This window comes from Plectropomus leopardus, chromosome 1, assembly GCF_026936395.1.
Source record: "Plectropomus leopardus strain MGB_pleo_1.0 chromosome 1, ASM2693639v1, whole genome shotgun sequence".
NCBI classification, from domain to species: Eukaryota; Metazoa; Chordata; class Actinopteri; order Perciformes; family Serranidae; genus Plectropomus; species Plectropomus leopardus.
Window position 1 is genome coordinate 3,121,692 of NC_142176.1, and position 26,360 is coordinate 3,148,051.

The 26,360-nt window shown below is 41.3% G+C and overlaps 1 protein-coding gene across 1 annotated transcript in view; it reads right to left on the reverse strand.

Annotated features, from left to right (window-relative positions):
• Positions 1-2,310: 2,310 nt before the first annotated feature.
• Positions 2,311-26,360, reverse strand: part of LOC121943637 (uncharacterized) — a 57,533-nt gene continuing 33,483 nt past the window's right edge. Inside the window, exons 30-49 of the mRNA XM_088082629.1 lie at positions 21,718-25,271; positions 18,558-21,252; positions 16,979-17,226; positions 15,965-16,136; positions 14,579-14,826; positions 13,664-13,847; positions 12,489-12,708; positions 11,149-11,321; positions 10,994-11,063; positions 10,364-10,479; positions 10,228-10,259; positions 9,972-10,140; positions 8,917-9,021; positions 8,591-8,631; positions 5,888-7,777; positions 5,272-5,370; positions 4,127-4,255; positions 3,986-4,025; positions 3,728-3,848; positions 2,311-2,702 (exon numbers count right to left, since the gene is read on the reverse strand). Coding sequence (XP_087938755.1) covers positions 2,513-2,702; positions 3,728-3,848; positions 3,986-4,025; positions 4,127-4,255; positions 5,272-5,370; positions 5,888-7,777; positions 8,591-8,631; positions 8,917-9,021; positions 9,972-10,140; positions 10,228-10,259; positions 10,364-10,479; positions 10,994-11,063; positions 11,149-11,321; positions 12,489-12,708; positions 13,664-13,847; positions 14,579-14,826; positions 15,965-16,136; positions 16,979-17,226; positions 18,558-21,252; positions 21,718-25,271 — 10,496 coding nt within the window. The 3' untranslated portion in view covers positions 2,311-2,512. The remainder of the gene's footprint in view (positions 2,703-3,727; positions 3,849-3,985; positions 4,026-4,126; positions 4,256-5,271; positions 5,371-5,887; positions 7,778-8,590; positions 8,632-8,916; positions 9,022-9,971; positions 10,141-10,227; positions 10,260-10,363; positions 10,480-10,993; positions 11,064-11,148; positions 11,322-12,488; positions 12,709-13,663; positions 13,848-14,578; positions 14,827-15,964; positions 16,137-16,978; positions 17,227-18,557; positions 21,253-21,717; positions 25,272-26,360) is intronic.

Here is a 26,360-nt window from a genome sequence, read left to right on the forward strand (position 1 = left end):
GTATGTTGTCGATTTGTTTGCTGTGAATTTGTGTGATATATAACTAAGTTCATGTTGTTTTTATACTCTTGTACAGTGTCTTTGAGTTCCTTTTAAAGCGCTTTATAAATAAAATGTATTATTATTGTATTATTATTATTAAACAGTTGTATATAGTTTGTCCTGCAGGATTTTTTTGTCCTTTTTTTCTTCCCCTTTTTGTTACATAACTGAATGGGGGGGTGGGCCCTATGTAGTACAAAATTGTTTAAATTCAAATAATGCCTTTATATGGAAGCCCAAAGTGGCCATACATTCATTCCTTTTTTTTTCTCACTCATTTTTCTGAAGATAACAGGATCATTTTCTCAAGATCTCGTCAGGCCATTTTCCCTATTTTTTTTATTTTATTTTTTTTAATAATTCTCCACTCCCTTTAAAAAAATATTTCTAGGTAAATTTTGTCAAACATTTTACTTCTTTGCAATTCGTGAGACATATTTCGCTAAACAGTTTTTAAAATAATCATACCAATTTTCTCAGGTTTCAAAGGGTCAAATAGCTTGTAAAAAGCATCTGAACGCACCACAAGAAAACTGATGTCAGTCCAGGTTTCAAAGGGTTAAGGTGACATATGCAAGTGTGTATCCCTCAAAAAATATTTTTTAAAAATGTCTAAATTATTTCTGTTGGTCTATTTATGACAACAACAACAACAAAAAACATCACAAACTTTTTTTTTTTTTTTTTTTTTACCAGCTGGCATGATAATGCCATAGGTCTTTACAGCCGACATATAAATAATACTGCTTCACAGTTTTACAGTTTCAATAACTTGATTATCCTCTGAAGCCAGGATGCAAAACTTCCTCCATAAAAGCAGCAGCTGCTGAGTTAGAGAGCAGAAACTAATCTGTGTGAATGCTCAGCGATAAGCAAACAGTGACTGATAAACTCCGCTTTACCAAAGCAGGCTCAAGCAGGTCCGGGTCAAACATTTTATTATTGATGAGCTTATTATCCACAGCGTATTAATAGTGTCCAGCTGTCACAGTGTCCACTTCATTAGATACACCTTGTTGAACTGTCAGCCTGCAGAACGGCGGCTTGTTACTGTCTTCTTTTAAATCACTTTTGAAGATTTTTTTTTTTTTAGAAAAACATTTCTATAATTTTTCTTTTGAGGATTATTATTATTATTAATAATCTTCTTATTATTATTATATTTTGTTTGATTTGAAATGATTTTTTAAGACTTTTTTTCTGTGTGTGTTTTATTGTGGTTCTATGTGTAAAGCCCTTTGTACCTAATGCTGGTTTTGATAAGTGCTATAAAAATAAACTTTAGTATTTGTATTACCTGTAATACAGTCTAACGCAACTATTCTGAGCAACTGGGATGCAAAACGTAACTTTCATGTCCAGGAGCAGAGTCTAAAAAAATTTATAGATACTTTTTTTTTCTGAATGACTGAGTGACTCCCAAAAATTACAGATGTTTTTCTTATGTTGTGTGTGGTTATCCATCTATCTATCTATCTATCTATCTATCTATGACATAATTTGCTGTTCCCGCTCTTTTGACTCAAACAGAACTGACACCAAAGTCTGGTATTAAAACTCCGTCACTGATCTCTGACCTTTTATTCTTTTGGAGTTTCCTTGAGGCAGGACTCTCTTTAGTGAAAACTTTAGTGACAGAAAACCAAACCAGGTTTTTGGCGAAGACGCAGCAGCATCAGAGCGTGCTGGTGACCTCCTGTGGTTTCTTGTAGACATTACAAGAAAAACTGGAACAAAGTCATGAACTCACAGTAACAAGATCATACTGAGAGTGACCGAACGTGTTTTTAGAACAACAGCAAGTCTCTCCTGAATAACAAACACTTTGTTTAGTTTTATTACCTTTTCATTTTTTATTACTAGTGTGTTTATTGTATATATAGTGCATTTTGAGTCTTTTTCTTTCCAAGTCATTTCGTCATTTGCTTGCTACCAGGTTTTTAAAAACATTTATTTTGTTTTGTTTTTTATTTTTTTCCCAGCTAATTTTCTTGTACTTCTTAAAAATCTTAACTTCTTTCATTTCTTTAGATTTTCTTGTACCTTTTTGGTATGTTTTTTTGGGGGTGATCATTTCTTCTGAAGCTGCTCATTGCCTTCAACACGTTTTTTTTTTAAGAAATCAAGCCAACTTGCTCAGGTTTTAAAGAGTTAATTTTAGGGTTAATGGTTGTTGGTCTCCCACTTCAGAGTGTGGCACATGTTGGCGCCAAGAAATTTCATATTAATAATTCCCCAGATTAAAAAATAACAACATAGATGCCAGTGTTTGTGTTGCACAAATATAATTTTAATAATATTCCTCTTAGAAATCCCTAGATAAAGAAAGTTTACATCACATTAATATGTTGTGACACCCATAAACAGCACATGTTGGTCCATAAATAATACAACCTGACCAGAATAAAGAGTTAAAGTCTCGCTTCATGTTTGTGTGTTTTCAGTCCAGTGAAGAGCGGTCAGTAACCGATCAACGTCTCCTGCGGCGCGATGTTCCTGGCACACACTCTGTTTTTGTGCAGCTGCATGTTTCCACGAAGGTGTAGGTGTGCTGGACCTTGGAGCCGTTGGTGCAGGTCAGCTCCACCTGCCTCTTACTGGTTTTGGCCTCCTGGCAACACTCACACTTGTGCATCATCGAGTTAGCTGCTGCTGAATACCTGCACAAAAAACAAAGAGCTCTGCATTAATATCTTGTCCTGTGGCCCGTTTTGTTGTGCTCATGCTAATTTAAAGTTTCAATCCAGCAAAAAGTGGTGCAACTTTTAAATCAGGGCAAGATGGTAAAATGTGCATTCGTATGGAAGCACAGTATCCATGTTAACCCTGTAAAACCTGAGTAAATTTACTTGATTTCTTTTAAAAACCTTGGCAGAAAGCAAAGAAACACTGTAAATAAGTTCCCAAAAATTTGCAAGAAATTAGTGAAAAAGAAAAGAAAACTACCTGAAAATAAGCAACAAAAAAAGAATAAATAGAAAGTAAAAAAAGGAGGAAAATGCTTAAAAGTAATAATTATTCTGTAACATGATTTTAATTATATAACATCAACACAAAAATAAAATAATAATTGTTTTCTTGACATTTTTCTTTAGCTTTTTAAAACATATTTACAACATTATTTACAAAAAAGTATCGCTGCTCTACTGCTGCCTCCATCAGCTGCTGTGGAGGCTAAAGAGGAGCAAATGTTCAAAGATAATGAACAATGAAACTGATATTGTTTTTTTAGGTGGCTTCAGTACGTTTTGATGCGACCGTCCACGGCAGGACATCGCTTAGCTTCCGTGCCTGAGCTGGGGGACTGTACTGTATTTATCAGAGTTGGGAGGTGGCTGTAGTGTGACATTTATATTTCAAATAAATATGAAATACTACTTTTTCAAGTTGTATATGTTCGTCCGCCTCAACTTAGTTTGACTTCAGCTGAATATTCGGACGTGTTTAAAAAAAGCTTTAGTCAGACTAGCATAATAATTTGACTTTGTCTAACATCCTGTTGACATTCTGATTGTCTCTTTTAAGTTTGAAAAAACACTTTCCCGGCATTTTTAGGCTGAGGGAATGACTTGTTTTCCCCCTCGCCAATTCGGCCCTCACCCCGAAACCCCACCCCGACCCCCCGACCATGATCTGTCGACTGAAGCAGGCCAAGTGAGACTAATTTGGTGCTGAATGGACTCACATGGAGGTGCTTCCACAGTGTCCAGCGCAGTACGTCATGTTGACCGGCGTCAGGGTCTTACACTCGTTCACCTCGATGACCGTGTTCTCACTCTTGACCTCACAGACGCTCTTTATCTTGCCTGGAACACACAACAGCTGTCAGGCTCCAACAATGACACATACACACAACGCTTTCTCAACTTCCTGTTCCTAAAATCAGCTCATGGTTTTGGATTTACAAGTTCTGAACTAAAACATGTTGACACCAAAAACTTACAGCTCTTGCAGCAGCCGTCAGCCTCAATTGTCTCAGTGTCCTGGAGGACAAAGACATGTCACGTTGTAAGTTAGACAGTTTGTGTGTGTGTGCGTATGTGTGTGTGTGTGTGTGTGTGTGTGTATTGGTGGATAAACTCACAGGCTCGCAGTCATCGGGGTTGTAGGGTGGACACGTTTTCTGGGTTTCCTTGGTAACAAACTGTCCGTTGATCTCCTCACAGGTGTATTTCACACACTTGTTATCAGGTGGAACATAAGTGCCGCCGACCTGCACCAACAGGAAGTGCAGACTCTTAGTCAGATCATTTTGCATTTATTTAAGATTTAGGGACATTGAACATGAATAAAATAAAATAAAATAAAAAACGTTTAAAAATCGTGAGGTCACCAACTGGTTTTATGGACTCCCCTTTTTAAGTCTCCAACTTGGCGTTTTGGCCGTCGGCATGTTGGATTTTTGGAACCAAAAGTGACCATATTTGGACAAGTTGGTCATGCTAATTCTAACGCATTTACAGCTATGGAAAACTGTGATAATGGTAATATGTGCTTGCGAAATACCGGATAAAAACCATTAAAACAAAATGTACTTACTGGGGAAACTGAATATCTGACTTTAGAGGTTTTCTTTTAGTTCAACCAGACTCTGAGCGAGACGTTTTAGGTAACCAAAACATAAGAAGCCACAGCAACAATATTCTTTTTTTAAATCTGGAGTCACACCATAGACTGTATAAAAAGATGGAAACATGACAGCTCCCAAAAAGCGAAGATCCAATATCTGGATCTCCCCCTGGTGGCTGGCTGCAGTACAGGTCATAAAGCCCGCCCCTTCATGTTAGTAAATGGGACATGGGCCAAACTAAAACCTCAAAGAACACGCCAAATAAATTTCTCACAAAGCTGGTTTCTGTCACTTTGATATGATGATTGCGAGCTAATCAGTGAAAGCATGAAGTTATGATCACTACTGCACAGACTCCGGCTCCAGATTATATCACCAGCACCAGATAGCACGGCTTTATCCGGGATATTTTGGCTTTGTTTTTGTACAGTGGGAGTAAGTGCACATGCGTCGACTATCTTAACTTACATTCTATAAGTTAGTCCATTATTAGCATAAATTTAAGCTTTGAAGAACAAATACTAATAAAAATAGCAATTAATAATAATTTAAAAAAAAAATGTGAATTGCTTAAAGACCTCTCTTGTTACAGATAACATCATTTTTTCACATTCTTGGCTTTTAAAAATGTAAGAAACACACACAGCTGCAGCACTGACCTCAATGATCTGCGTTGTGTTGTCAGGTGCGTTGAAAATGCAGCTCTTCTGGACACACTTTCCACAGCATTTTTCTGGATCTTCATGATATTCATAACCCTGGAGAGAGTGAGGAAAAAAACAAACATCATTTGGCTTTGTGAAAAAAAAAACACTGTGATTTGTGGTTGTGCACTGGAGTGTCCTCCATGTTTAGTTAATTTTGGGGGATGGCATTTGAATAAATAGAGCATTCTTCAACCCCAATTCCAAAAAAAGTTGAGACACTGTAAATTAAAAATGGATAGCAACAAGTTTCCGAATCCTTTTTGACCTATATTCAGTTGAAATATTTCAGAGACAAGATATCTGAAATTAAACAGGGTAAACACTCAATCATTTCTACAGCAGCGCCCTCAGGAATGAGGTGGATACGGTGAACGTCTAATTCTTGATGCTGATTCAAGAAATTAGACGTTATTAAACGATTATAATATCATGTCTCATTGTTTAAATTTGACCTATCTGTTTTTTGGTAAAGTTGTACCAAAGTAAACACACTCTGAGTGTGAAAGTGCCCCTGCAGTGAGTGTGTGTGTGAGTGTGTGTGTGTGCGCTCGTGTGTTGGTGAGCTTACTGGAGAGCAGGTTTTGTCACAGACAACAGGTGTGCAGGTAATGATGTTGAGCTTGGTGATGGGATCCATTTTGGGGCCACAGTAACACTCCTGGCAGGGCCCAGGTCTGAAAACCATCTCCCCTGTAGGTTCCGTTGTTGTTTGGCCCTCTGATGGTCCTGCTGTTGTTCCCTGCTGACCAGGTCCTGATGGTCCTCTTGTTGTTCCCTGCTGACCAGGTCCTGATGGTCCTGCTGTTGTTCCCTGTTGACCAGGTCCTGATGGTCCTGCTGTTGTTCCCTGCTGACCAGGTCCTGATGGTCCTGCTGTTGTTCCCTGCTGACCCGGTCCTGATGGTCCTGATGGTCCTGCTGTTGTTCCCTGCTGACCAGGTCCTGATGGTCCTGCTGTTGTTCCCTGCTGACCAGGTCCTGATGGTCCTGCTGTTGTTCCCTGTTGTCCAGGTCCTGATGGTCCTGCTGTTGTTCCCTGCTGACCAGGTCCTGATGGTCCTGCTGTTGTTCCCTGCTGACCAGGTCCTGATGGTCCTCTTGTTGTTCCCTGCTGACCAGGTCCTGATGGTCCTGCTGTTGTTCCCTGCTGACCCGGTCCTGATGGTCCTGATGGTCCTGCTGTTGTTCCCTGTTGTCCAGGTCCTGATGGTCCTGCTGTTGTTCCCTGCTGACCAGGTCCTGATGGTCCTGATGGTCCTGCTGTTGTTCCCTGTTGACCAGGTCCTGATGGTCCTGCTGTTGTTCCCTGCTGTCCAGGTCCTGATGGTCCTGCTGTTGTTCCCTGTTGTCCAGGTCCTGATGGTCCTGCTGTTGTTCCCTGCTGTCCAGGTCCTGATGGTCCTGCTGTTGTTCCCTGCTGACCAGGTCCTGATGGTCCTGCTGTTGTTCCCTGCTGTCCAGGTCCTGATGGTCCTGCTGTTGTTCCCTGCTGACCAGGTCCTGATGGTCCTGCTGTTGTTCCCTGTTGACCAGGTCCTGATGGTCCTGCTGTTGTTCCCTGTTGACCAGGTCCTGATGGTCCTGCTGTTGTTCCCTGCTGACCAGGTCCTGATGGTCCTGCTGTTGTTCCCTGTTGTCCAGGTCCTGATGGTCCTGCTGTTGTTCCCTGCTGACCAGGTCCTGATGGTCCTGCTGTTGTTCCCTGTTGTCCAGGTCCTGATGGTCCTGCTGTTGTTCCCTGCTGACCAGGTCCTGATGGTCCTGCTGTTGTTCCCTGTTGACCAGGTCCTGATGGTCCTGCTGTTGTTCCCTGTTGTCCAGGTCCTGATGGTCCTGCTGTTGTTCCCTGTTGTCCAGGTCCTGATGGTCCTGCTGTTGTTCCCTGCTGACCAGGTCCTGATGGTCCTACTGTTGTTCCCTGTTGTCCAGGTCCTGATGGTCCTCTTGTTGTTCCCTGTTGTCCAGGTCCTGATGGTCCTGCTGTTGTTCCCTGCTGTCCAGGTCCTGATGGTCCTGCTGTTGTTCCCTGCTGTCCAGGTCCTGATGGTCCTCTTGTTGTTCCCTGTTGTCCAGGTCCTGATGGTCCTGCTGTTGTTCCCTGTTGTCCAGGTCCTGATGGTCCTGCTGTTGTTCCCTGCTGACCAGGTCCTGATGGTCCTGCTGTTGTTCCCTGTTGTCCAGGTCCTGATGGTCCTCTTGTTGTTCCCTGTTGCCCAGGTCCTGATGGTCCTGCTGTTGTTCCCTGTTGTCCAGGTCCTGATGGTCCTCTTGTTGTTCCCTGTTGCCCAGGTCCTGATGGTCCTGCTGTTGTTCCCTGCTGTCCAGGTCCTGATGGTCCTGCTGTTGTTCCCTGTTGTCCAGGTCCTGATGGCCCTCTTGTTGTTGTTGGTTTTTCTGTCACTGATGGTTCTTCCAGTGGTGGTTCTGTCTTTTCTGAGGTTGGTATCTTCTCACCAGGCTATAAAATAGAAACATGAATTTAGTGTTGTAAGAACGCTTCACAATCGTACTCAAGGTCATTTGTTCCGGACCAACAAAAAAGATCCAATATTGCATTTTAGTTAAAGTTTACGTTAACGTATTACAGACAAACCAAGAGGAGCAAAACTGATGTCATAGGCAGGTTTCTGTTAAAACTGTGCAAACTGAAACTGTGAATATTAAATGAGCCTAATGAAAGCAGTCGTTAATTTGGAAAACTCTTCCATTTAATGCAGAAAAGTTTTTACGCTTGCATGAGTTGGTATTTCAGGGGATTCGAAAAAGACATATTTTGCAAACCTGCAGTGGAAACACTTTTTAGTCTTTTCTAGGTCACATGATGCTGTGTCTATGTGTTTGTCAGTAGGAACTGGCTCCCTCATGATGCAGCAGGAGCTACAGGAGCTGTTATTGCATCACATAACTCTGAGAAAGTTGAGCAGATCATCAGCAAGAGTCAGTTCCTCTGTGAATCGTGGACTATCAGCTCCCAGAAATCCCTCATTCGTGGGAGCGGCTCACTTGTTGCTCACATAACACGCTTGCATGTCCTTGGATTGGAAATAATGACGGCTAGTGCGGTGGCTGCTAAAGAAATAAACCTGCTAATGTTTTGAAAATCCATCGCCATGGTTACTGAAATGTTATCACCAGAGGAGAAGTTGTAGAAACGCAGTCATCTCACAATTGTGTTTTTATCGAAATTTCCCAAATACCTCTTAAGTTTTGCGTGAATCTGTAATGGAAACCTGCCTAGTGACAGACCGGTAACATTGTCATGTGTCCTTACCTCGTACTCTTTCATGTCATAGACGCATACACCTTTAGGAACTGCAAAAACAAATAAAACATAAGTTAGGTCAACACTGACATCGTTTTCTTGCTCTTATTCCAAAAAAGATCCCTTTATCCCTGTAGTTAAACCTCTTCCAATGTGAAGTAATTTGCAGCTTTATTTTACATTTTGGCATTTACGACTACACTGATGCCAGATGTTAATTTCTCTCTGTGATATTTTTCAGCTGCTAAAATTCTTTAATAACAAACCTCTTACAGTTGTGCCTTACATGTTGTACATCTGCAGATTATGCTGCGGTGACAGACTAGAGTACATACCACACTCGTAGGCTTTGCAGCAGGAGCCGTCGTCGGGTTCAGTGGTGTTAAGTTGGAAGCCCAGCTTGCAGGTGGGAGCGCCGGGACACAGGTTTTCATTGCATTCTGTCGGGAAAGAAAGGTGTCTGATTAGGGGTGCGACAATATATATCGAATATACTCGATGTATCGCGGCTCGTTCCACGTGCAATGTATAAAATGACATTATCGTGAACATCGAGTACAAATTGTCTCTTTTTTTTTTTAGCCACAGGCATGAGACTCGCTTCGGCATTTCGTTTTTCCCTCTGGGTTCTTCGGCTCTCTGCTTCTCACAGACACACACACACACACACACACACACACACACACACACACACACACACACACACACACACACAAAGCAGTTTTGTTGCAGAGCTCCAGACTGTGACTATTAAGTCACATTTTGTGATCAGCTGTTAGTTTGTTTCCAGCTTACAGAGAATTAATCATCACATTTAATGGCGCTATGTATACTATAACAGTACTTTATTGAACTTTATAATTTCCTTTATTTAACATCATAACGGTATTTTCTTAAAGTTTATTATAACAACGTTTTTTTTTTTTTTGTTTGTTTTTTTACCGGGTCTATTTGTTTTAGAAAGCAAGAGTGGATAATTTGGCTCCCAAACATCTGGATCTTAAGTTATCACTGTCGAGCTAAAAAGCATCGGAGAAACACAGGTATGTAATTTGAAATTATTGAGTGTTTTAATCGTTTTAAATCATCTGGCCCATTTGTTTTGGAGAGGAACAGACCTCAGAGGATAATTTGTCTCCCGATAAAAACCTGACGGCACAGGGGAGATGTTTCAGCTGAATCTGCAATCTTCACAGCCACTAAATTCTGAAACCTACACACTGCTCCTTTAAAGAAATAGTTCAGCATTTTGGGAAAAACACTTGTGGTGGAAGTTACGAATCCCATTGCTGATCGTTGATTTTTTGAGAGCCTGTGGGTTGACCTTTATCAGATGCAGATTTTACTGCCATCAGCTGTTTGTATCTTGTTGTGTGACTCTACAACTGACCGCAATGGTGTTTTGAGCAGCATCCGTCGGTCTCGTTGACCAGCTGCTGACCAGGTTTGCTGCAGTCAGGGATCGGTTCTGATGGGCACTTGACAGGCTCACAGTGGATGCTCATGGTATCAGGGTCGCACATGCAGTTGTTGCAGTCACTTGTCCACTTGTCACCAGGCTGTTTAAGAGATGGGAACCAGTTTAGACACACGCAGCTCACGCTTTACTAGTGTACATGAATATATGTGACATGCAGAGCTCTCACCTGTTTGGGTTTTCCATCAGGTCCAACACAATCTGAAATTCAAACAGGAACAAGTGTTTGTAGAGTTTTTTGTTTTTGAGAAAAAAAATATTCTATGACACAGCCAAATCAAGTTTTCTATGCGATTTTTTCTTACCGCAGGAGGTCACACAGGTGTCGTAGACAGTGTTGAACAACATGGTGCCGGCAGGACAGAAGCAACCCTCCTTAGTGTTGTTAATGTTGCTATTTACCTGGAACTTCAAGTTGTATCTGATGACAGAAGTGGAATTACAAGTAGTAAGTAAAACAATGGTTTGAAGACTTCACTACATATCTATGTCTGTATATATATCTATCTCTCTATCTCTCTCTCTCTCTCTATATATATATATATATATATATATATATATATATATATATATATATATATATATATATATATATATATGGTAGAATCACTCACTTCTATTAAATCACTTCCTAAAACCCATTTTTATAGACTTGCCTTTATGTAATGTCTTCTTTTAATTCTTTTTCTTTTAAATGTGTCTTTTAACTCATCTTTTAATTGTATTTATTTACTTAAATACTGTTTTGTTGTTTTATATAATCTCTAATTTATCTTTTTACTTAAAAATTCCACCGTGATCCTGCTTATTATTGTAATTGCTATTAGTCAGTATTCTGTGTCTACTGCCTTTTTGTTACCGTGTTAAACTAATATGTCTCTAACTCTGGGGTTTACAGCATATATATATATATATATCATTGACATATTGCTTACCTGTCATTGCATGTATGCTCCACATTGGGGCCACAGGCTTTATATACTTTGTTACTTGGACACTTGCGTTCTGTAAGATGGAAACATGTTTACATGCATATTTTCCAGCACTCCACGCAACAGCTTTAATACACACTACTGCCTGTAAATCTTACCACAGAGCCCATTGGTAGCGTTCCTCCAGTCGATGCAGACTCCTGCATTGGCGCACTCAGCAGCATAGGCCTCCAGGCTGGAGCAGGTTTTGTTGTCCTTGTTGCAGTTGTCAGTCACACAGGATGTCACATAAGTTCCTGGCGGTATGACTGAGTGGCAGTCCTCAAAAACACTGCAGGGAGCACACAAGAACGGACAGTGTGTAGTGAACCCGAAAATTAAACGCCATCTCTGATGAAATGGAAAGCGATAAAATATTCCTGTAATAAACATTAACTCCCATAAAAGGTATAAATTATTATGAAGTTCCCAAACTATAAACTCCTCATTCTCTAACTTTACACATGATTTCCTTATTTGTAATGAACTGATAAAAATAACATTATAAAATGGGAATCATAATGCTGAACACTACAGAGCATACTCTAAAGAGTTAATGAAGTTTCTCTTTCAGGCCGGTCCAGAATTGAGTTTTTTCACCCAACATTTTCAGTTTGTTTTTGGTGTGATTTAATTTATACTATTTTCATTATCTGTCAACACAGTCTCCACCATTCACTGTTTCAAATAAATTGTGGTACACAGACGCAGCAGCACTATCACAAATACTGAAATTGCATTTGTTCTCTGCAAAATATTTTTAAATAATTAAAAAAAAACTGAAGGCCTAAACTGAAAACCGAAAAACCAACCCGATTAACGAATGCTTGAATAGCCAAATATTTGGTTCCAGTCCTAACAGATACATACGCTGCAAATATTTTTTCTCGCGACTGGGTTGTTTTAGTTACACTTGCCCACATCAAGCCACACTGGGCATCCACAGGTTGAGCTGCATGTGCAGATCTACTAAGTCTCCTTCTGCCATCAAATTGAGCTGTTTCACATAAAAAAACTGCAAATTTTATTGCAGAAAAAATGTCATAACCCACCAACATTTTAGGACATTGTAAAAAGAAAAATTCTTGACAACCATCACAAAAAGCAGTACAAAAATTAGAAAATGCAGGTTCTGTCATTTAAAAAAAAGAGAAGATGGCTAAAAAGTTCAGTTTCTCCTCTAAAATTTGTCATAATTTACAACAGCTTACATAATGGTAGAGGACTGTGTGTCTTTTTCTGCTGAAAACGACCCAAAACTGTGTTTTCTTTTGATTGTAGCACAGACCCTTTTAACATTCAATACATGATATTCCAGATATTGTTGGATTTTCAAGCTAACAGGATAGATGCATAATAAGCAAAATACAAAGGCATTTACGAGTGTGTGCTACATTAAAGAGATGCATAGATCTGAAAAGAATAAATAGTTTTTTTGATATTCTGTGCTTCCCCTCACCTGCTGGTTATGACATCACAAATGGCTGGTTTGCAAATAGGCTTTGTAGTTGTGTATACTGGTTTTGTGGTGGTCCCGGCCACTGTGGTAGTAATTGATGGGGCTGTGGGGGTGACACAGGGGGTACCTGGGACGTGCCACTGGCCTGCAGAGTCGATGCAGCTTTCCACCTGGCCGTTTGGAGAGCGGCAGTCGTTGTTCTGTGAGTTGTCGCAGGTTCCTGGAAAAGAAGAGGCAGGAGGATGAAGCCAGAATCACCCACATAAAAAACGCTGTTCTCAGATAGCACTTATGAGGGATTAAAGAGTACATTTGTGACATTTAACATTTTTCTAAGAGGTAAGAGAGGTAAGAGAAAAGGGATAATAATGGTTTGTATTTTAACCCTTAGGGCCCAATTAAATATTACACAAAATGCACTTTTAAAAATCAAGCTTTAAAGGATATTACACCTAAATGTTATTTTCTAACCAACATCAGTCCTAATCATAAATATCAAATACTCATTCATTTTCAGAATTTTAACCCCTTAAGTGATAGGTTTTTGCCGTGATGCATGTGCAAAGTAGATTTTGATTAGCAGTAACATTAATTGCAACAGCGCTCCTAGTGGAAATAGCATGTATTTTCCCCATAAGCTAAATATAAGAAAAAATGATGTCACCAGGTGGAAAATAGTAAAAATTACAAATTCCAAGGCAAAAGGCCTGAAGTACACCCATAAATAATACAGTGCATGTTTTTATGCTTTGATGGCTCTGGATCAATAATTGCAGTTTTAATGGGTTTCAATGGTGCATTTTTACGCACAGTCTGGATGTACAGCATCATCTTTGACTTATTATAGCAACTGAGCTGGAAACTCAGAGATTTAACAAAAATACACACATCTTGCCAAAATGTATGCCACATGCATGAACAGTCTCTGAGAGGTAATTATTAAACTGAGCTCCAGACGAAGGGTTTAGTACATTTTATGAGGCTGATGAGCTGAAACTATTGACTGGTTATCATCTTCCCTTTTCGAAAGGTGGTGCTCCGAGGTGAATTTCATACAAGTTACATTTTTTGCAGCTACATGGCGCAGCGTCAGAAAGCTCTCTCACGTGTCCTCCTGGATTTGGCCAACTAGGTATCACTGAGTGGGTTAAAGATCAAATGCTCTGCTGACTCACCACACTGTCCCTCAGTGTTGCCACCAAAGAGGGAATAAGGAACGTCGATGCTGAATGAGGAGCCCCGATAGATCACTGTTGTCTTGATATCATGTATCTCCAATGTGATCACCATATCTGTGCTGGTGAGGCGCAGGGCAGCATTTTGGTAGGCGGGATAGATTCGTTTCTGATTCACATACACCTGTGGGACAAAGGAACAAAAGACCCATTAGAGAAGAATTTGAACTGAGCAGAATTTCAGTTTTTTTTGGTTTTGTTTTTTCAAAATAAATAAAATAATAAATTGAGAATAATTAAAGATTAAATAAAAAAAAGAATAAATAAAGAGTAAATAAAGGGAAAAAAAACACTTTCTATACCAAAAAAGGCAGATACATTAAGAAAGGTGACAAAGTTCTCTCCAATAGACCATCATCCCCCTTCACTCGCCCCCCTTAGTCTTTCTCAGGGTTAGAGGTTACAAATTTTAGGGTGCAACTGCAGCTGACAAGGCTTTGTCACTAGTTTGAATCCATATTGACTCAGGGAAAGTGTTTTAGATGAAAAGCTCAGTATGAAGAGGCCTGCATCTTTGGTTATTTTAGTGTCTTCTTTTTTTTGCTCAATTCCTGTGCAATATTACTCCAGAATTTTGAGATCTTAGGGCATTCCTAAAAAATTGTGAATGTATGCCTGTGTGTTTCTCTTATATTTTACACAAAGTGGAGATATCTAGTTGTTCATTTGATTAAGAATAAAAGGTTTATGTGGGATCTGTAGAGTATTTTATATTTAGTTTTTCTCGTGTGGTTACAGATAAAAGTGCTTTTGACAGAGGCTGCACAGCAGAATTTCTAACTGTACCATGCATCAAACCACTTAGAACATTAATTTAGTAATACTAAATACCTGCTGAAGACAGGTAGTACTTACCACGTTAGTTACTGTTCCTGCAATCTTCATCTGTGTCAAAACTACCGTGTTGGTCTTGTACTTGACAGTGAGAGACTGGGGGCAGAATGTGCCGTCTGAAGGGTCACAGTCCTGGTTATTCAGTATTATAGTCAGGTCATATTTAGTTGTAATCTCTTTGACCAGGTAGTAGGAGCAGTTCTCATTGAAATCGTATGATCTTCCATCAAATGTCTTGTAGTGGGATCCAGACCAGACACTGCACACGCCTGCAGGAGAAAAAGAACCACGAATGGATATTTAATCAACAACTGCTACGAGCAGAAAACATTGTTAACTCTGACAAGAAAGGCGTGCTTTTTTAATTAGCAGTTTATATCTACCACAGAATCACAAAGTTCTTTTAGGAGCTTAAATTACTGAAGCAATTTTGTATCTGGGTCAGTTACAGTTACATTTTTCTGAATATGTTCTAGATAACATCCTTATTGAAAACATTTTTTTGTTTTGTGATATGCCACATCACTGTAGTTGTTTTTCTTTTTCATTGTGTGGCCTTTTTGACAAAAATGGCTATTAAATCATGAAGGGATGATGGCATGGCATTTCAGGTATCCCTATGTGGATTTTAATGAAGGTCCAATCTAACATTTACAGAAGAGTAATGCATTCATTTGAGGGAAATAAATTGCCCTGTTTTTCAAAGTCAACAAGATTGTTTTTTTGACTTTTTTCAAAGAAGAAACTTTTTAATTGAATGAATATGATTTTTTATCTCAGAATTCTGAAAAAGAAATAAAATAAAACTTTTTGTTCAATTAATAACACAATCTCATCAATTCAGAAAAAAACAGGGCAAACATTTTCCTCAAGTGACTGTATCAAACTTTGGTACAATTTAACATTTCAAAACAACATTCAGTTACGGATTACTGTCATGCAAACAACTTTTGGTTTGTGTTAATCAAACTTTAACTTGAACTCAACCCTCAATTAAATGTGAAATCACAGGAGAGTGTTCATTGCTCATAAATAATTAGACATGGGGTAATATAATTATGAGTAATAGTCAAAATGTTTTTCTCAGGTGCAGGTAAATTGCTGCCAGAGTAGATGTTTGTAATGAAGACCACTACTTTGTTTTTTTAGCTAACGGTGTAATGGGCTGCTGCCTTAGTAAATCTGATGCTGAATACAAGCTGATTGCAAATTCAATAAAAACTGCTGAGCACTTTTACACTAAATCATTTTATTAGTAAATCTGGCCCTCAGTGCTTTCTACTTTTAGTGCAACTGCTATTAATTTGCAGAAGAGATGTCAATCATCATTTTACAAACTAAGATCCTCTGCTGCATACAAAATCAAAATTGTAAACTGAAAAAGAAAAATTTACATTTTCAACTTACATTCACATTCGTATTGGAAGCAGCACCCGTCATCATCATAGACCTTGACAGCTTGGCGTCCGTTAGCACAGACAGGTTTAGATTGCGTGGCGCAGGGAGCAGTTGTCTCTGTGATGTTGCCGTGGATGCAGGTAGCTGTTGTGCAGTTGTCAACCTTCCAGGTTTCTCCATTCTGGACGGGTATTGAGAAGCAGTAAGTCATACCACAGGCGTGTAAAAAAGTTATGTAATCAATAAGATTTTTTGCGACTCGGGGGTATACAAAATGCACTTTTAGTCATTTTGAGGCCAGAATTTTGTGGACAATCACATTTATTTTCACTTGACAATTTGGGAATCCCGTTCTTCACTGGAAACGTATTGTTTTACATATATACTTACCGTCCAGATTTGCTGCCCAAATCTTTAAATTACTTTTTTAATAAAAATATTATTTTTGGGGGCGTTTTTGCCTTTAGTTGATAGGACAGCACAAGTGTGAAAGGGGAAGAGAGCGAGGGGATGAGATGCAGCAAAGGCCCAGGCCGAAATCGAACCCATGGTTGCTGCAGCGATGACACAGCCTTTGTACACGAAACACCCACTCTATCCACTGAGCCACTATCATCCCTCAATTACTTGACAGGCAAATTCGCAAATCCATTTTCATAACAACAGAATTTCACCCCCCTTTTTGCTGTACCACACAAAAAGGGGCCAAAAAAGCCAATTCTCATTCACTTAAAGAGGTTCCTTGCTCTGAAATGTGTACCATACTGATTCTTTGCAGCAGGATTTAAGTGTGCTGCTAGTTCGGCATTGCCTCACCCTCTAACCATGCCTCTTCTTGTATTGAGGCGCAAAGAAAGTCACCACAATACAAACCAGCGCAGTCAAGGAAATAATCGCACTGCACCCCTGCTGTGTCCTATGCCATGTGTCAACACCAAAAGTAGGCCCATAAAGTTTAACTGAAAAGTCCCCACAGATATGTTCCTTGCCACAAAGACATTTAAAACACATTTTAAATCTCACCTTTCTTGGTGGAGACACATCATTGCAGTCCATGGTGGTCGTAGATGGCGGTGTTGACGGAGTGGCAGGAACAGTTGTGGTGGGAACAACTGTGACCGTCGTCGACGCCTCAGTGGTCGTATGTGCGGTTGTGCTAGGCGGTAGAGTTGTGCCACATGGACTGCTGTGCATCTCAATTTTACAACTTGCATTGCAAAATGCTGTGTAACACCAACCTAAGCCATCGGTGGCATTGTATACCATGTCCCCTGTGAAAATCAGAGTCAAAATAAAAGTTTAGGACACCAAATAATTGGCTTACAGATTCATAAACAAGTGTATCAAAGAAGAAAGAGAGAGACAGTGGGTGTTCAGACTCAAAACAACACCAAAAAAGGGGTCAGGAAAAATCTGTTTTGAAAATTCTCTGTGTGGCCAGATGTACGATAATTATCGTATTTGTACGATAATTTTGCCATATAAAATTGCAATAATGTATGATAATTTGACCATTGTGATACTTACAATAAGCACTTGACTTAGTATAGACATCTCATTTTAACTAAACTCCTGACTCCTACATCTGTGTTTACGCATCACTTCTCACATGATCTCCTCACAGCCAATTGCATCATCAGCATACTGGCATACTAGCATCAGGGAAACATGTAATCGTTATTGCCAATTATGTTAATTTCTCACCAATTCTGGACCATATTCCTGCTGGTACATGTTTAATTGTGTCTATAAGCTTTATTTGTTGATTTTTCATGGGAGGAAATGGCGCTATCACTCCACAGCTACCAGCACACTGTTAAATATAGCTACATGCTAATGTAAGAAAAATGTGTAAACTTGGTTGTATGGCTGTGTCTAAAAAGCTTTGACTGGAGGAGGAACAGCACTCAAAGACATACATAAACATTAAAGCCTTTGGTTTTTAATGTTTTTTCACAAGAACCCACAAGAAAAATAGTTTAAAAACCCACCCCTCAGTGGGGTATTTATGTTAGATATATTTGGGCTTTGATTACAGCACCCCTATCTGTCCAATTGGGGTAATATGTACGGAGCATTATTTGCATACTGCTTCCAATAATTGGTGGAAAATTTAATGTGTCTACAACAAACTATCTCACGGTAACTTTCAAAAGCATTTGGGAATAAGATTAAATTCTGAGGAGATATTTTCAGTGACTGAATTAAAAATATAGTATTGTGATGTTTTAGGCAAAATGTCAATGGTTCTGATCTGCTAGTTTCATGATGACTATCACAACGGATGTGAAGTTAGATCTATTTATGTGCTGAGTCATGCCCTGCTTAAAGTTTATTGGCCAGTATCTTCAAAGAGTAAGGATATATTTACAGGCTGTTATTAACTTTAGATCAGCTTGATCCAGTAATGACCCAGGAAAAATTTAGTATTGATCGGATTCATAGTTAATGAGATGTCAAAAATATGTTTTTCAAAAACTTCAAAATGACAAAATTGAGTCAGCGAATCTCATCATAATCATATTTTTGCTCTTTCTGAGAGGAGACACTATGAGAGAAGAAAAAAGATAAATGTATTAATGGAAAAGAGAGAATGACCTACCAGGATGATATGTAGTCCCATTGGAGGTGCAGACGCATATTGTAGTCATGGCAGACAGCGTTGTTGTGGAAATAACTGTGGTAGTGGTTGGCATGGTGGTGTAAACATTTGTGCTGAATGGAAGTGTCTGTGTAATTGGCTTGATGGCAGTTGTTACAAATCCTCGAGTGGTTACAGTTGTAGATGCAGTAGTTGTATTTAAAACAGAAGCTTTTGTGACAACAGTTGTAATCACTGGCGTTTCTGTGCGAATTTCCAGAGGGGTTGTAGTTTCAACAGCAGCTGTAGTTGAGACTGTAACTGGGGTAGTTGTGACTTTCGGTGGTGCTGTTGTCTCAACCTTTGTAGTTGTCTTTTCTGCTGTGGTAGTCTCTCCAGGTTTGGCTGTGGTTCCAACGGTTGTTTCTGTTGGCACTTTAGTTGTTGTGGTAACAACAGAAGGTTTTGATGTTACAACTGTTGTTTCAGGGCCTGTTGTTGTGACAACTGGCACAGAGGTTGTAGTTTCCACAACAGCTGTAGTTGAGGCTGTAACTGGGGTTGTTGTGACTACTTTAGGTGGTTTTGTTGTTGTAACTTTTATAGTTGTCTTTTCTGGTGCAGTTGTCTCTGCAGGTTTGGTTGTGGTTCCCACGGTTGTTTCTGTTGGCCCTTTAGTTGTTGTTGTAGCAACAGAGGGCTTCGATGTTACAACCGTTGTTTCAGGGCCTGTTGTTGTGACAACTGGCACAGAGGTTGTAGTTTCAACAACAGCTGTCGTGGAGGCTGTAACTGGGGTAGTTGTGACTTTCGGTGGTGCTGTTGTCTCAACCTTTGTAGTTGTCTTTTCTGCTGTGGTAGTCTCTCCAGGTTTGGCTGTGGTTCCAACGGTTGTTTCTGTTGGCACTTTAGTTGTTGTGGTAACAACAGAAGGTTTTGATGTTACAACTGTTGTTTCAGGGCCTGTTGTTGTGACAACTGGCACAGAGGTTGTAGTTTCCACAACAGCTGTAGTTGAGGCTGTAACTGGGGTTGTTGTGACTACTTTAGGTGGTTTTGTTGTTGTAACTTTTATAGTTGTCTTTTCTGGTGCGGTTGTCTCTGCAGGTTTGGTTGTGGTTCCCACGGTTGTTTCTGTTGGCCCTTTAGTTGTTGTTGTAGCAACAGAGGGCTTCGATGTTACAACCGTTGTTTCAGGGCCTGTTGTTGTGACAACTGGCACAGAGGTTGTAGTTTCAACAACAGCTGTAGTGGAGGCTGTAACTGGGGTAGTTGTGACTTTCGGTGGTGCTGTTGTCTCAGCCTTTGTAGTTGTCTTTTCTGCTGTGGTAGTCTCTCCAGGTTTGGCTGTGGTTCCAGCGGTTGTTTCTGTTGGCACTTTAGTTGTTGTGGTAACAACAGAAGGTTTTGATGTTACAACTGTTGTTTCAGGGCCTGTTGTTGTGACAACTGGCACAGAGGTTGTAGTTTCCACAACAGCTGTAGTTGAGGCTGTAACTGGGGTTGTTGTGACTACTTTAGGTGGTTTTGTTGTTGTAACTTTTATAGTTGTCTTTTCTGGTGCGGTTGTCTCTGCAGGTTTGGTTGTGGTTCCCACAGTTGTTTCTGTTGGCCCTTTAGTTGTTGTTGTAGCAACAGAGGGCTTCGATGTTACAACCGTTGTTTCAGGGCCTGTTGTTGTGACAACTGGCACAGAGGTTGTAGTTTCAACAACAGCTGTAGTGGAGGCTGTAACTGGGGTAGTTGTGACTTTCGGTGGTGCTGTTGTCTCAGCCTTTGTAGTTGTCTTTTCTGCTGTGGTAGTCTCTCCAGGTTTGGCTGTGGTTCCAACGGTTGTTTCTGTTGGCACTTTAGTTGTTGTGGTAACAACAGAAGGTTTTGATGTTACAACTGTTGTTTCAGGGCCTGTTGTTGTGACAACTGGCACAGAGGTTGTAGTTTCCACAACAGCTGTAGTTGAGGCTGTAACTGGGGTTGTTGTGACTACTTTAGGTGGTTTTGTTGTTGTAACTTTTATAGTTGTCTTTTCTGGTGCGGTTGTCTCTGTAGGTTTGGTTGTGGTTCCCACAGTTGTTTCTGTTGGTCCTTTAGTTGTTGTTGTAGCAACAGAGGGCTTCGATGTTACAACCGTTGTTTCAGGGCCTGTTGTTGTGACAAGTGGCACAGAGGTTGTAGTTTCAACAACAGCTGTAGTGGAGGCTGTAACTGGGGTAGTTGTGACTTTCGGTGGTGCTGTTGTCCCAACCTTTGTAGTTGTCTTTTCTGCTGTGGTAGTCTCTCCAGGTTTGGCTGTGGTTCCAACGGTTGTTTCTGTTGGCACTTTAGTTGTTGTGGTAACAACAGAAGGTTTTGATGTTACAACTGTTGTTTCAGGGCCTGTTGTTGTGACAACTGGCACAGAGGTTGTAGTTTCCACAACAGCTGTAGTTGAGGCTGTAACTGGGGTTGTTGTGACTACTTTAGGTGGTTTTGTTGTTGTAACTTTTATAGTTGTCTTTTCTGGTGCGGTTGTCTCTACAGGTTTGGTTGTGGTTCCCACGGTTGTTTCTGTTGGCCCTTTAGTTGTTGTTGTAGCAACAGAGGGCTTCGATGTTACAACCGTTGTTTCAGGGCCTGTTGTTGTGACAACTGGCACAGAGGTTGTAGTTTCAACAACAGCTGTAGTGGAGGCTGTAACTGGGGTAGTTGTGACTTTTGGTGGTGCTGTTGTCTCAGCCTTTGTAGTTGTCTTTTCTGCTGTGGTAGTCTCTCCAGGTTTGGTTGTGGTTCCCACGGTTGTTTCTGCTGGCCCTTTAGTTGTTGTAGCAACAGAGGGCTTCGATGTTACAACCGTTGTTTCAGGGCCTGTTGTTGTGACAACTGGCACAGAGGTTGTAGTTTCAACAACAGCTGTAGTGGAGGCTGTAACTGGGGTAGTTGTGACTTTCGGTGGTGCTGTTGTCCCAACCTTTGCAGTTGTCTTTTCTGGTGCGGTTGTCTCTGCAGGTTTGGTTGTGGTTCCAACGGTTGTTTCTGTTGGCACTTTAGTTGTTGTGGTAACAACAGAAGGTTTTGATGTTACAACTGTTGTTTCAGGGCCTGTTGTTGTGACAACTGGCACAGAGGTTGTAGTTTCAACAACAGCTGTAGTGGAGGCTGTAACTGGGGTAGTTGTGACTTTCGGTGGTGCTGTTGTCCCAACCTTTGTAGTTGTCTTTTCTGCTGTGGTAGTCTCTCCAGGTTTGGCTGTGGTTCCAACGGTTGTTTCTGTTGGCACTTTAGTTGTTGTGGTAACAACAGAAGGTTTTGATGTTACAACTGTTGTTTCAGGGCCTGTTGTTGTGACAACTGGCACAGAGGTTGTAGTTTCCACAACAGCTGTAGTTGAGGCTGTAACTGGGGTTGTTGTGACTACTTTAGGTGGTTTTGTTGTTGTAACTTTTATAGTTGTCTTTTCTGGTGCGGTTGTCTCTGCAGGTTTGGTTGTGGTTCCCACGGTTGTTTCTGTTGGCCCTTTAGTTGTTGTTGTAGCAACAGAGGGCTTCGATGTTACAACCGTTGTTTCAGGGCCTGTTGTTGTGACAACTGGCACAGAGGTTGTAGTTTCAACAACAGCTGTAGTGGAGGCTGTAACTGGGGTAGTTGTGACTTTCGGTGGTGCTGTTGTCTCAGCCTTTGTAGTTGTCTTTTCTGCTGTGGTAGTCTCTCCAGGTTTGGCTGTGGTTCCAACGGTTGTTTCTGTTGGCACTTTAGTTGTTGTGGTAACAACAGAAGGTTTTGATGTTACAACTGTTGTTTCAGGGCCTGTTGTTGTGACAACTGGCACAGAGGTTGTAGTTTCCACAACAGCTGTAGTTGAGGCTGTAACTGGGGTTGTTGTGACTACTTTAGGTGGTTTTGTTGTTGTAACTTTTATAGTTGTCTTTTCTGGTGCGGTTGTCTCTGCAGGTTTGGTTGTGGTTCCCACGGTTGTTTCTGTTGGCCCTTTAGTTGTTGTTGTAGCAACAGAGGGCTTCGATGTTACAACCGTTGTTTCAGGGCCTGTTGTTGTGACAACTGGCACAGAGGTTGTAGTTTCAACAACAGCTGTAGTGGAGGCTGTAACTGGGGTAGTTGTGACTTTCGGTGGTGCTGTTGTCTCAGCCTTTGTAGTTGTCTTTTCTGCTGTGGTAGTCTCTCCAGGTTTGGCTGTGGTTCCAGCGGTTGTTTCTGTTGGCACTTTAGTTGTTGTGGTAACAACAGAAGGTTTTGATGTTACAACTGTTGTTTCAGGGCCTGTTGTTGTGACAACTGGCACAGAGGTTGTAGTTTCCACAACAGCTGTAGTTGAGGCTGTAACTGGGGTTGTTGTGACTACTTTAGGTGGTTTTGTTGTTGTAACTTTTATAGTTGTCTTTTCTGGTGCGGTTGTCTCTGCAGGTTTGGTTGTGGTTCCCACGGTTGTTTCTGTTGGCCCTTTAGTTGTTGTTGTAGCAACAGAGGGCTTCGATGTTACAACCGTTGTTTCAGGGCCTGTTGTTGTGACAACTGGCACAGAGGTTGTAGTTTCAACAACAGCTGTAGTGGAGGCTGTAACTGGGGTAGTTGTGACTTTCGGTGGTGCTGTTGTCTCAGCCTTTGTAGTTGTCTTTTCTGCTGTGGTAGTCTCTCCAGGTTTGGCTGTGGTTCCAACGGTTGTTTCTGTTGGCACTTTAGTTGTTGTGGTAACAACAGAAGGTTTTGATGTTACAACTGTTGTTTCAGGGCCTGTTGTTGTGACAACTGGCACAGAGGTTGTAGTTTCCACAACAGCTGTAGTTGAGGCTGTAACTGGGGTTGTTGTGACTACTTTAGGTGGTTTTGTTGTTGTAACTTTTATAGTTGTCTTTTCTGGTGCGGTTGTCTCTGCAGGTTTGGTTGTGGTTCCCACGGTTGTTTCTGTTGGCCCTTTAGTTGTTGTTGTAGCAACAGAGGGCTTCGATGTTACAACCGTTGTTTCAGGGCCTGTTGTTGTGACAACTGGCACAGAGGTTGTAGTTTCAACAACAGCTGTCGTGGAGGCTGTAACTGGGGTAGTTGTGACTTTCGGTGGTGCTGTTGTCCCAGCCTTTGTAGTTGTCTTTTCTGCTGTGGTAGTCTCTCCAGGTTTGGCTGTGGTTCCAACGGTTGTTTCTGTTGGCACTTTAGTTGTTGTGGTAACAACAGAAGGTTTTGATGTTACAACTGTTGTTTCAGGGCCTGTTGTTGTGACAACTGGCACAGAGGTTGTAGTTTCCACAACAGCTGTAGTTGAGGCTGTAACTGGGGTTGTTGTGACTACTTTAGGTGGTTTTGTTGTTGTAACTTTTATAGTTGTCTTTTCTGGTGCGGTTGTCTCTGCAGGTTTGGTTGTGGTTCCCACGGTTGTTTCTGTTGGCCCTTTAGTTGTTGTTGTAGCAACAGAGGGCTTCGATGTTACAACCGTTGTTTCAGGGCCTGTTGTTGTGACAACTGGCACAGAGGTTGTAGTTTCAACAACAGCTGTAGTGGAGGCTGTAACTGGGGTAGTTGTGACTTTCGGTGGTGCTGTTGTCTCAGCCTTTGTAGTTGTCTTTTCTGCTGTGGTAGTCTCTCCAGGTTTGGCTGTGGTTCCAACGGTTGTTTCTGTTGGCACTTTAGTTGTTGTGGTAACAACAGAAGGTTTTGATGTTACAACTGTTGTTTCAGGGCCTGTTGTTGTGACAACTGGCACAGAGGTTGTAGTTTCCACAACAGCTGTAGTTGAGGCTGTAACTGGGGTTGTTGTGACTACTTTAGGTGGTTTTGTTGTTGTAACTTTTATAGTTGTCTTTTCTGGTGCGGTTGTCTCTGCAGGTTTGGTTGTGGTTCCCACGGTTGTTTCTGTTGGCCCTTTAGTTGTTGTTGTAGCAACAGAGGGCTTCGATGTTACAACCGTTGTTTCAGGGCCTGTTGTTGTGACAACTGGCACAGAGGTTGTAGTTTCAACAACAGCTGTAGTGGAGGCTGTAACTGGGGTAGTTGTGACTTTCGGTGGTGCTGTTGTCTCAGCCTTTGTAGTTGTCTTTTCTGCTGTGGTAGTCTCTCCAGGTTTGGCTGTGGTTCCAACGGTTGTTTCTGTTGGCACTTTAGTTGTTGTGGTAACAACAGAAGGTTTTGATGTTACAACTGTTGTTTCAGGGCCTGTTGTTGTGACAACTGGCACAGAGGTTGTAGTTTCCACAACAGCTGTAGTTGAGGCTGTAACTGGGGTTGTTGTGACTACTTTAGGTGGTTTTGTTGTTGTAACTTTTATAGTTGTCTTTTCTGGTGCGGTTGTCTCTGCAGGTTTGGTTGTGGTTCCCACGGTTGTTTCTGTTGGCCCTTTAGTTGTTGTTGTAGCAACAGAGGGCTTCGATGTTACAACCGTTGTTTCAGGGCCTGTTGTTGTGACAACTGGCACAGAGGTTGTAGTTTCAACAACAGCTGTAGTGGAGGCTGTAACTGGGGTAGTTGTGACTTTCGGTGGTGCTGTTGTCTCAGCCTTTGTAGTTGTCTTTTCTGCTGTGGTAGTCTCTCCAGGTTTGGCTGTGGTTCCAGCGGTTGTTTCTGTTGGCACTTTAGTTGTTGTGGTAACAACAGAAGGCTTTGATGTTACAACTGTTGTTTCAGGGCCTGTTGTTGTGACAACTGGCACAGAGGTTGTAGTTTCCACAACAGCTGTAGTTGAGGCTGTAACTGGGGTTGTTGTGACTACTTTAGGTGGTTTTGTTGTTGTAACTTTTATAGTTGTCTTTTCTGGTGCGGTTGTCTCTGCAGGTTTGGTTGTGGTTCCCACGGTTGTTTCTGTTGGCCCTTTAGTTGTTGTTGTAGCAACAGAGGGCTTCGATGTTACAACCGTTGTTTCAGGGCCTGTTGTTGTGACAACTGGCACAGAGGTTGTAGTTTCAACAACAGCTGTAGTGGAGGCTGTAACTGGGGTAGTTGTGACTTTCGGTGGTGCTGTTGTCTCAACCTTTGTAGTTGTCTTTTCTGCTGTGGTAGTCTCTCCAGGTTTGGCTGTGGTTCCAACGGTTGTTTCTGTTGGCACTTTAGTTGTTGTGGTAACAACAGAAGGTTTTGATGTTACAACTGTTGTTTCAGGGCCTGTTGTTGTGACAACTGGCACAGAGGTTGTAGTTTCCACAACAGCTGTAGTTGAGGCTGTAACTGGGGTTGTTGTGACTACTTTAGGTGGTTTTGTTGTTGTAACTTTTATAGTTGTCTTTTCTGGTGCGGTTGTCTCTGCAGGTTTGGTTGTGGTTCCCACGGTTGTTTCTGTTGGCCCTTTAGTTGTTGTTGTAGCAACAGAGGGCTTCGATGTTACAACCGTTGTTTCAGGGCCTGTTGTTGTGACAACTGGCACAGAGGTTGTAGTTTCAACAACAGCTGTAGTGGAGGCTGTAACTGGGGTAGTTGTGACTTTCGGTGGTGCTGTTGTCTCAGCCTTTGTAGTTGTCTTTTCTGCTGTGGTAGTCTCTCCAGGTTTGGCTGTGGTTCCAGCGGTTGTTTCTGTTGGCACTTTAGTTGTTGTGGTAACAACAGAAGGCTTTGATGTTACAACTGTTGTTTCAGGGCCTGTTGTTGTGACAACTGGCACAGAGGTTGTAGTTTCCACAACAGCTGTAGTTGAGGCTGTAACTGGGGTTGTTGTGACTACTTTAGGTGGTTTTGTTGTTGTAACTTTTATAGTTGTCTTTTCTGGTGCGGTTGTCTCTGCAGGTTTGGTTGTGGTTCCCACGGTTGTTTCTGTTGGCCCTTTAGTTGTTGTTGTAGCAACAGAGGGCTTCGATGTTACAACCGTTGTTTCAGGGCCTGTTGTTGTGACAACTGGCACAGAGGTTGTAGTTT